Raw genomic sequence first — 10,727 nt, 5'->3', positions numbered from 1 at the left:
AGAAGGTATCAGCACAGGAGGCAGCACTCTTTTTGAGTTGCTGAGCTATCTTGTGTGGTCCTACTGGTGAGTACCTGCTGGTCAGAGTGGCCCTCTAATGCCTGATTATTGTCCTGTTTGCCCTCTCATAGGACACTTGGAGCTCTACCGTGGTGGTGCTGGAGTGCTGGAACTGCTCTGCGCCTGACTTTGGGAGGGGAGGGAGGTGTTCTGTAAATTGAATCGGCGACAGCCAAAGAGTAGCTGGTATAGAACAGAAGGAAGATACAGTATAGGTAGCTGATGCTGGTGAGGTCTGTAATAGAGAATAAAAGGTTTTGGCCTTGAAGCAGCTGGTCAGGACACAGGAGAAGATCCTGAGGGGTGGAGTGAGCAAATCTGTGTGGTGATTGAGTGTAAGCACGCGGTCAGAGGGATAATTCAATTGAATGTGGGTTTTGGTATGAAATAAGTTGCTTCCCCCCCCACTTCTTTCTATCACAGACAGAAAGAGATGAAAGTGGTTTGTTTTGAAGCCAAACTACCTGTGCTTATTTCTTCTGTGGCACTACAGCGGTATTCAGGCAGCATGTGCAGGGTGCTGCCCAGAGGTTGATTTCCACTCAGGAAGGAATTTATGGTACAGAAGTTTCAGAGAGCAGTGCCCAGTTTAAAGTAAATTCTCCGGAGATGTGTTAGTCTGTAATATTTCAATAGTGTGCAGTATGACCACAAACAGTTTGGGCAGTGCAGTTAGCCTGGCAAGGTTGTTCACATTCATCTTCTTCCACAGTCCCCTTCTGCACCTCAGAAGCCCCAAATTCAGCGTTTGGCTGTTGCCCACCATTTCTCAGATTGTTCTCTGCAGTCAGCTGGATGAGGGGAAGATTCAGGGCTGTGCAGGAGCCTGAAAGAGGTAGAAGGTTTGCTCAGATCTACATGTGCAGATACAGTGCCAGCATGTCAAGGTCTTCTGATAGGAGGAGGAATTAACAAGGTGGACTTCAGATAGGTGCAAAATAGGCTGGTGTAAAACTTAGGCTATTCCCAGTGGAAAGTTGTGTCTATGTGGAGTGGAGCTATCTCCTCTCTTATAGCAGTAGAGCACCAAAAATCATCAACAGGCTGCAGGAGGCAGCCGTTTGTCAGCGTGGCTTGTTGCTGCTGGAGGTACCAGTGTTACATCATGAAGTGGGTTTCATCCAAACTGAATTTCAGTGTGTGCAGTTAACTAAGAGGAGGTGCAGTGTGCTCTGCTGAGAGGACCGTGCTGCAGGTGGACTGACAGTTATCTTGCTGTTTGGAGGCAAGTCACCAGCTTGCTGGGAGAATGACTGCTGTCCTTTGTGAAGTGGGTGGTTTTGCCCCCAGCTCCTGGCTTTGCAAAGCTGCGGCATTGCAGGAATCTGACCTAGAACAAGTTATGTGCAGTCAGTACTTCACTGTTGCCTGAACTAATGCCTGTGGTCGAACAAAATTTCAGTTGGCTTGCAGCTAAAATACGCTTTCACAGTTGGTGGTTAGCCAGCTGGAGCCTTCAAAACCTGAGAGAAGGTAGTTTGAGCAGCAGCTGATTAATATTTGTGCTTGGCACAGCATGACATTAGTGACTCTGAAAAAGGAAATGCAGACCCAGGGTGCCAGAGCTTGGATCTGCCTGGGTAAGTGAAGGGGAAGCTAGTGCAAAGGACTGATTCTCTGTGGAAGGGGCTCTTCTGGTAGCTACGCACACATACAAAAAACCCCCAAACAAACACAAAAATCCCAAACAAACTATTGTGAAAAAAAAAACTTCAAAAGTAGCAGGAAATATTACTTTTTCCTTCAATTTTCTTGATCTTGGTATTTTAGTTGAACAGATTGATGTAAAGTCTTAAAACAGAGCTTAACATCTGTGTATTTGGCAGGCATCACTAGATAAATGCAGGTTTCCTACTCTAACTTTAAACAAGCGTGAATTTCAGGTAAGAGTAAGCACAGCTTTATCCTCTAATCTTTTAATTTTATTTAGAATTTTGGTAATGAATTTGGTTTCTAGAAGAGTCCAACTGATGTCTTTTAATGCCACCAGTCCATTACAGAAGCGCGCTGTCCTGTTCTCTCTCCCCACCTCGGTGGTCCAAGATGGTGGTTTAGACAGTTAGACAGATGCTGATGACTGTTAATTCACAATGCCTCATTGGAAGTGACTCTCTGAGCAGCCCAGTGTACCTGACATCTGCTCGTCTGTCTGTTTTAGGATTGTGTTGGAGACGAAAGCTGTCACCTTTACGCGTCCCAGGAAGTACATTGTTTCATCAGGTTCGGAGCCTCCAGAGCTGGGCTACGTCGACATTCGAACCTTAGCGGACAGCGTGTGTCGGTACGATCTCGATGATGTGGATGTAGCATGGTTGCAACTTGCCAATGAAGAATTCAAAGAAATGGGTGAGCAATGAGCACTTTTGGGTTGGTGGGGTTTTTAAACTTGTTTTTAAAGCTGGCAATCTTCGGAATGATCTTAGGGAAGGCAGCAGTGGGAAGAGATGACAGAGGTATGAAGACAGGATAACCAAATGAGTTGGGGTAGCCACAGGGCATCAGACCTGATGTGATTAAGCCTTAAGATGTTTGTGTTTGTAAATGCTGAGTTGTGTCTGCTTAGACCAGGTCAGAATCTGGCCACGTGGGGTTTTTTCTCTGCTGCTTTCCATTTCACAAGGGAATTCTAAGTTCCCATTTTGCCATCAAAGGCCTTGAAGAGAGTATCAGAGAGACCGTTCAGGTAGTTTCCCCAGTTAGTCCCTTCATTTGCTTACCTTTCTCTGCGTCACGTATCCATATCGTCTTTTTAGCTGGTGGGGTTCAGTGCGAAGAAGGTAGACAAGGAGTCTTGGGAGGTCTGGAGAACCTAGGCCAGCTGAATTGAGCAGGGAACGAGGCAGTAAGAAATTCCCGCAGTGATTTATTGAAGGAACCTCCCGAACCTTACTGTGACTGTCCAGTTCCGAAGCAGGAAGAGGAGCTGTCACCCTCTGAGCAACTGTTCCCTTTTCTACAGGATGAGGTCTGGAGAACCTAGGCCAGCTGAATTGAAGGGAATTGAGCAGGGAACGAGGCAGTAAGAAATTCCCGCAGTGATTTATTGAAGGAACCTCCCGAACCTTACTGTGACTGTCCAGTTCCGAAGCAGGAAGAGGAGCTGTCACCCTCTGAGCAACTGTTCCCTTTTCTACAGGATGGCTCATGTGTGGGAAGGGACAGGGTAGCAGGGCAAGAACAGGAGCATGTCTTTGCTAAGGTGTGTGCATCGGGGGAGGATTTTGGTGGAACTGAAGGGGTTGTAAGTCAGTACAGAACTTTGACCACATTGCTTAGACCAGGAGAAAGATGCTGTGCTGGATGGGACAGGTTTGGACGTGTTGGTGAACACTGTTGATTTTTTTTCTAGCATTGTGGCAGTTCCCCGCTTTGCGTTACAGTTCAGTCACACGGGTTTTACCCGGCTATAGCCCATAGGTGGCACGCCTCAAGAATGTGTTAAACCACAGAGCGACCATTTCTAACTCCGTCAAGGTTTTTCCTTTTTAGACCCACATATGGAAGAAAGAGATGACCCAGTCTTGACCTGCTCTCTTAGGCAAGCCTTTTTTCTGGATCTTAAGACAGGCCTGCTCAGGTTTAGTGTTGGGCTTGGTCAATTTCAAAACAGCTTATGATTGAAGAGTTCAGGTTACTTTTCCAGTTAACTTCAGGAAAACAGCAGCAGGAAGTCCCCTTAGTGTGCTTTGCAATTGGTAATCCACCTGTCCCAGGCAGACAATCCTCTCTCTCTGTCTGGCTTTTCCAAGGGCAAAAGGGAGGGCTACCACAGCGTTAACTGGTGACAAAGCGCACGAGAGGGGTTCTTCATTGTGCGGGTTTGTACCTGTGCACGATCCCTGTGGCAGCCGTTCTGCTGCTCCAGCATAACCTTCAGAAGTACATGTTGCCCAGGAAATGCTGAACAGCTGGGATTTGACAGATCTCACCTTCGATGTTGTGTTTTGGTCTAGTTTTCTGTAGTTCATTTGCCCTAAATCCTTATCCACATAGTTCTGCGGTGCGCAGAGGGGAGGAAATGCTTCTGTCAGTACCAGGCAGTCCCTGGTGGGTCTTGAAACGTGTACCTGGGTGCTCTTGTAAGATACCGCACGCTACAGGTACTGTTAATGGGCATTTGAAAAGGGAAGTACTTGCTGATCGGCAGCTGTAGCATTTCCCTTACGGTGTCCCGGCAGCTGTTGAATTCCCTGTGTTTTCTCTGATACCTGCTGGAGTGCTATTAATTATATTATTGTATTAATTGTATGTTATTATCATTGTCTTGAAAAGAATGAATGTAAACATTTGAACCGCTTGATTCCTTACTTTTTTAACCTCCATAAATGCGCAGTCGATGCCCTGTCTCTAGCAGTTTTTTATAAAGTGATAGCAATCTTGAGCTTAGCATTTAGTTGTGAACTAGTCTATAAAAATGCCGTAATTTGCTTTTCCAGTGGGCAAAAAAAGCATATTTCTGGGCTGCAGGGCAAAATTCACTCCTTCATCAGCAGTTTTGGATGTTCCTTCCATCTTGCTACCCTTCAGCTGCTCAGTTTGGGTAGATGGGCTGCACTGATCTCTCTGACAAGGATTTACATGTCAGTAAGGGAAGCTGCAGGTACTTTTGCAGAGTCTTCGTCTGCTGATCTAGAGGAGCTAGAGAAGTTGTTTTCTTCTTCATTTTGTGGAATTTGTCGCTCAGTTATTCAGAGGGAGAGACAAAAAAAAAGATTTTTCTCATTAAACTTGAGATCTCATCTTGAGATTGCCATTTGTATGTCATAGTGAACGTTAGTGTTGGGAGTTAGACCAAAAGGGGGCTACCCTAAGCCTCAGTGAAGCCTAAGCTTCATTGTAGTGATTCAAGAATGTCGAAATTCCTGTGCTGAATGACGGTTTGCAAGAGGAAAATGATGGTTTGCAGTAGCAAAGCTTTCTTGGTTTCAGTGGTGTGTGTGTGCTGTGGTTTCTTGGTAAAGGCTGTGTAGCACCGATCTGCAACTATTACAGCCAGCTCATTGTCCTGGCAAGTGAGAGGTGGAAGCCCGAGGGGAAGCACCATGCTCTTTTTTTGCTATTTTTCTTGCGACGGATATTTTTGCAGGTCTATAATAGTAATTTAATATAATTGACAAATTTGAACTTTAGAATGCTGTAGAATGACCAGCCTGTAGCTGTGGTCATGAATAGTTTTCTGATGGATGCTGTTTGAAGAGACCAAATCCCAGATTAGATGGTGCATTTACTTACTGTCCCAGATTTGATGTTGCATTTATTACAACTCTGTTTTTCACTTGTAAAAACAAAGTTATTTATTGGTGTAGCATGCTCTGATGGAGACCTCAGCTGGACTTGCACCCTTTTGGGTTGGAACTTGTAAAACACCAACAGCTGTTGCTAGAAACTGAAATTTGCTACAAGTATCATGGCAGGTTTTTTAATTACTTTCCCCCCTCTGCCCCCATCATTTTTGGGTCAAAACACTTTCAAATCTTTTGCCAGAGTCAGCATTGAAGCAAAGGGTTTCGAAATTGAAGCAAAAGCAATAGATAGTGCTCTCCCAGAAGGAAAAATGAGAACAAGACCAGGAAGCCCAAATTGGTTTTTGAGTTTTTCTCAGGATTTTGGAAAATCGGTTTGGATACTCCACATCTTATTAGTTTAATACATTTATAAGATGATTTTGACCTTTTTTTTTTTTTTTATGCTGGAATAGGCATGATTGTCCAGGAACGACATGTGTATGTGTGGGGGTCAGCTGTATCTACTTGGCTGTTAAAAAAGAAGCTGAAGTTGTGTGTGATGGTGGTTTTTCACTCTTTGCTTTAAATAAGTCACAACTCGTTTCCCAGGGATGCCTGAGCTGGACGAGTACACGATGGAAAGGGTCGTAGAGGAGTTCGAACAACGATGCTACGATAACATGAATCATGCTATTGAGACAGAAGAAGGACTTGGGATTGAATATGATGAGGACGTTGTCTGTGATGTCTGTCAGTCTCCAGATGGAGAAGATGGCAATGAAATGGTGTTCTGTGACAAATGCAATATTTGCGTGCACCAGGTATGGCGGCCAGGGCACGGTGGGGGGTGTAGGAGTGATGCCAGGAACTTTTCCGAGCCATTAAAGATAGCAGGTTGGATTTTTTCCAGTGACAAACATTGATCTGTTAGTTGTTGCAGTGTTCGCCATTGAGTGGTGGGATGAATTCAGAAATTACATAATTGAGAAGGAGAATTGTTACATGTCATTCTAGAAATGTCCCAGTCAGAAGGTTAAAAGTAGTACCGTGTCTGTGTGGTGTCACGGTGAGGAGTACCCTTCCCAAAACACACACATATGCATTGCTGTGCAGTCTCACCTGGGCACTTCTCTTGCTGTGTTCTGTTTCCTCTCTTCCTGCGTGCTTCTGGGACTAACGCACCTTTTGTATCAGCAGCTTGGGCTCAGCAGAGGACAGGGAAAAAACTTCCAGGCGATCAGTAGGGACAGCTGGGATTTGTTAGTCATTTTGATGTGAGGGAGAAGCTGCTGACCTGAGCTGAGCTAAGGAAGCACTACTCTGCGCCACCTTTTTGTGGCAGCTAAGGCGGCCTCCCGGCATGAAAGAACAGATACAATTTTAGCATGTGTGTTTCTGCAGATGCTTCTTGCTGTGGCAGATGCCTTCCTATCAGCCTGTCCTTGCTTCTCAGCTTTAGGAAGTTTGCTCTGTATTTTGGTGTTTGGAAAGCTGCGTTGTCCGAAGAGCAAGAATGGCATTTTCTTGCATGTGTAACTTTAAATGCATTTGTACGAGTGATAAAGAAACACGCCTGTGACAGCTGTGAAGTGCAGGTGGCTGTCTTGAAAGATACTCAGAATAACGCAGATGTTTTTAGACCTGTAGTGGTTCTCTGATGCTTAGTCTCTGATCATGTCAAATCTGAGACTTAAGAAGGTTAAAACCGACAGTAATTTGGACAGAGGTCTCCATAAAGCTGCAATTTTCTGAAAAAAGTGATCTTAGTTGCTGTTGTGCACTTTTTCTTCTGAGTAAGAAGTAAATCCCGATGCTTTGGGATAACACCGAGTATTGCACAGCAGAGCTCTTGTTTTTGTGGTTCTTGCCTTTTGAATTGATACAGGCCGGTTCTATTACGCATGTCTGTGTGGTATGACCTTCATCCCAGCTCGCTGCTGGCAGGGTTGGCTGTCAGGAGTCCCCTGGCACTTTGGGCTGGCAAACATTTTCTCAGTTGAAGTGGGAGTGTTCTTTTGGCAAGCAGTGGGTCATGACTTCTGCTCCTTTCTCTGAAAGATCTTTTTGGGACTGAATGGGTAAGGTGGTTGGCTAAGTTTACGCAAGCACCGTGAGGTGCCCCCAGGCTAAGTGTTAGAAACTCCATGAAGAACATTTTGAGAGTTGTGAGAGGGTATGTGTAAACAGCTAAAAAGTAACAGAAGTGCGTATTGTTCCCTTTGCTTTCCTCCCCTTTCCCGTAAATGGGAATACAGGCATGTTATGGGATCCTGAAAGTGCCGGAAGGCAGCTGGCTGTGCAGGACCTGCGCGCTCGGCGTTCAGCCCAAGTGTCTGCTGTGTCCCAAGAAGGGTGGTGCTATGAAGCCGACCCGGAGTGGAACCAAGTGGGTCCACGTTAGCTGTGCCCTGTGGATTCCAGAGGTAGGTGCCAAACCTCTGGTAGCTCAGGGCTGCAGTGAATCTGGGGGAGAAGAAATGTGTCAAAAACACTGTTCCACCTAGTGTGTGTAGCTACACTGAGCGTAGCATCTATATTGCATTTCTTAGGAAGACAGTATAAAAGTTCAGTTAGATGTAAAATCTGGCGGGATGAAGCATCATCTGAAAGAAAAGTAATTATGTTGCCTTTGTCAACCAAAACTAGACCTCAGAAAATTAGGCCTTTGCTCATTTAACAAGCACACAAAGTACTGTTTATTTTGTCAATGGAGAATTAAAGTTCAATCAGGAAGGTTTGGATGTGACCGTGAGAATTTCTATGGATCCTCAGGTTCAAAGTACGCATCCTGTAAGATAATTTTAAGTCGCAGTATGTGACCGTGAGAATTTCTATGGATCCTCAGATTCAAAGTACTCATCCTGTAAGATAATTTTAAGTCGCAGAGCTTCACAGTGAAACTGTTTTGTTCGTGCAGTGAGGAACTGATTTTTTTAAATAGACAATTTTTTAGTTCCTTATAAACTGAGGAACTTGGAACACGCTAGTTTTGCATATGCACACCAGGAATTGGATTTCTTTGAGAAAATTGTTTCCTGTTTCAGTTAACAGTGTAATAATTGCTCTGTGTGTTTTAACCTTTTTTCTCTTAGGTGAGCATCGGAAGCCCAGAAAAAATGGAGCCTATCACAAAGGTTTCTCACATTCCCAGCAGCCGATGGGCACTGGTGTGCAGCCTCTGCAATGAAAAAGTTGGAGCATCTATACAGGTAATTTAATTGCACAGATATGTGCAGTTTTGTCAGTTTTTAGTAGGTACAAAAAATGTGTCTCTGCAGTAAACTTTCTGTGATTTCCTGTTCGTTACTCTGGGCTTAATTGCACGCTTGCTCTTCCTAGTAAAATTCTAAGAATAGCCAGGCCATCCCATAATACTGCCTAACTTGTAGGTATGCCGTTACATTTATTAGTCCAGTGAAATAAAACTTGTATGCCTTTGAGTAGAGGAAGAACCCCTGTATCTCTGGGATGCACCGCGGAGGAAAATGAAGCTTGAATGCTGGAAGTTCTGTGCTGTTAGTCCCTAGTTAGTGACTTGTGAGACACATTGCACGCCTCGGTGGTGGCTGAGTGTTCCTCTAACAACCTGAACTGTTAAGGTGCCAAGCAGTGCCCCGCTCTCTCTGAAGTCAGTGGAAGTGAACAGCTTCACTTGGGTGGTGAAGCAGGTTGTAGCTTTGAATTTCTGGTTTTAGGTACTACTTCACATTGGACTGTTCCGGCTGTACCTATTTTTCCTGTAACTCTTTTATTGTTGGTCCAGCTTTTAAGTTGTTGAGGAGAGTATCTGATCATTTAGTATTAAGCTTTTTGAGCAGTAGGAAAGGAGAGATTGTTTGCTTGGTCTGACCTGAGATTCAAGCCAGCTACAAGCTGAGGAAACAAGCCCCAAATCCTCCACTGGTTGTGGGTAGATTCTTGAGTTCTTTGGGTTTCTAAGGGGGAAAAAACTCCTGGGTGTGAGTTTCCCACTTTACGCTGCTGTAGCAGCAGTGAATTGATCTGCACCAGAGCATTTTGGACTGGGCAGTGTGGTTGCACGTTGTGTATTTATATTGGGTTCTTAGCTGTGAAGCACTTACAGATCCTTTACAGAGGAAAATCACTCAGAAATGTTAAATAATAATTTTAAGAACCACTTAAAAATCTGTAGATATTGAGGAAACACATTACCAAGCCCCACATTTTTGAAAGAGGAGATACATGGTTCCCCGAGACATGAGACAAAGCTTGAACCTAACTTAGTCGAGAACAAATGATGAGGGTAAGGACTGGTGACCTACTCGGGGCAGTGTTGTGACTGTTTAGGAAAAGAGAGTTAAAGTGAATCTTTGTATTAGGGCAGTGCTCTTCACCTTCAGAGTGCTTCACATACCTCAAGAAAACGATTCTCAGAAAGCTCCCCGAGACAGCTAGGAAGATACTCCTGTCTCATAAAGACTCTGAAGCAGCAGAGCTTTTTCTCTGTCCTGGTAGCCTAATGTTACAGGATCCGTGATGGTAAGACCAGCATTAAGGCACAGAAATTCCTGAAGTCCTGCACTTCTTAAAAAGTGGGTCTTAGCCGTTTCCTTTTCTTCCTCTGCTCCGAGTCATTTGATGAGGTTGCCAGAAACAGTTGTAAAACAGCAAGGCAGCAGCAGTGCCAGTGAAGCCCATCAGTCCCTTTCCAGTTAAGGAATGTATAAAATAGTAAATGTTAAGTCAAGAAAATAAATCTGTCCACAGCATATAAATCTGCAATTGTAATACCTCCTTGCCGGGCTGTTCCCTTCCTGTTGGCAGCTGCTGCATAGTTGAAACTGTTTTGTCCGTTCTCCAGATGTGTTCTGAGGGTAACTTGCAGTCGTTCAAAGAAGAACACTTGAGTTGTGGTGTGCAAGGCAAGGGGAGTGTCCTTTCCTATTTCTTCTGATACCACCTCTCCCCTTCCGGCGATGACAGGCAGGCACGACGGCTGCCACTTCAGACAGTTCCACATTTGGGATTATGCGGGAGAGATTAAAAAATTACAGGTTTTGCCTGACATTTTAGAGGAGTTGTCTTAGTTGTAGGTCTTGGGACAACGACAGGCAGCCCCGCCGCCTGCCACTTCAGACAGTTCCACATTTGGGATTATGCGGGAGAGATTAAAAAATTACAGGTTTTGCCTGACATTTTAGAGGAGTTGTCTTAGTTGTAGGTCTTGGTGTCATTAAAGCTATCAGTGAGAAATATTTAGATTTGTGTTGTGAAATTTGATATAGCAGAGAGGAATGTTATACAAAGGCGCTGCAATAGAGAGGAAGTAGCGTTAACGGGATGAACTGAGAGAGAGGAGAGATCCTCCAGAGATGCTGTGAGATGTGTACAACAATGAGAAAAGCCGGCAGCTGGAAGTCAGGCTGGGCAGAGAGCAGCTGCAGTAAGCTAGGAAAAATGAGCCTGCGTATTCTCCCAGGT

The 10,727-nt window shown here is 44.7% G+C and overlaps 1 protein-coding gene across 1 annotated transcript in view; it reads left to right on the top strand.

The window, feature by feature from the left end:
- JADE1 (jade family PHD finger 1) overlaps positions 1–10,727 on the top strand; it is a gene marked incomplete at its 5' end in the record, with an annotated part of 31,014 nt that overhangs the window by 15,234 nt on the left and 5,053 nt on the right. The window contains 4 exons of the mRNA XM_010146099.1: positions 2,219–2,406; positions 5,895–6,106; positions 7,541–7,708; positions 8,378–8,494. Of these exons, the coding sequence (XP_010144401.1) occupies positions 2,219–2,406; positions 5,895–6,106; positions 7,541–7,708; positions 8,378–8,494 (685 nt within the window). The remainder of the gene's footprint in view (positions 1–2,218; positions 2,407–5,894; positions 6,107–7,540; positions 7,709–8,377; positions 8,495–10,727) is intronic.

Source organism: Buceros rhinoceros, unplaced genomic scaffold, assembly GCF_000710305.1.
Source record: "Buceros rhinoceros silvestris isolate BGI_N320 unplaced genomic scaffold, ASM71030v1 scaffold6912, whole genome shotgun sequence".
Taxonomy (NCBI): Eukaryota; Metazoa; Chordata; class Aves; order Bucerotiformes; family Bucerotidae; genus Buceros; species Buceros rhinoceros.
The sequence above is the reverse complement of the archived record's forward strand: the minus strand, read 5'-3'. Positions and strand labels throughout refer to the sequence as shown.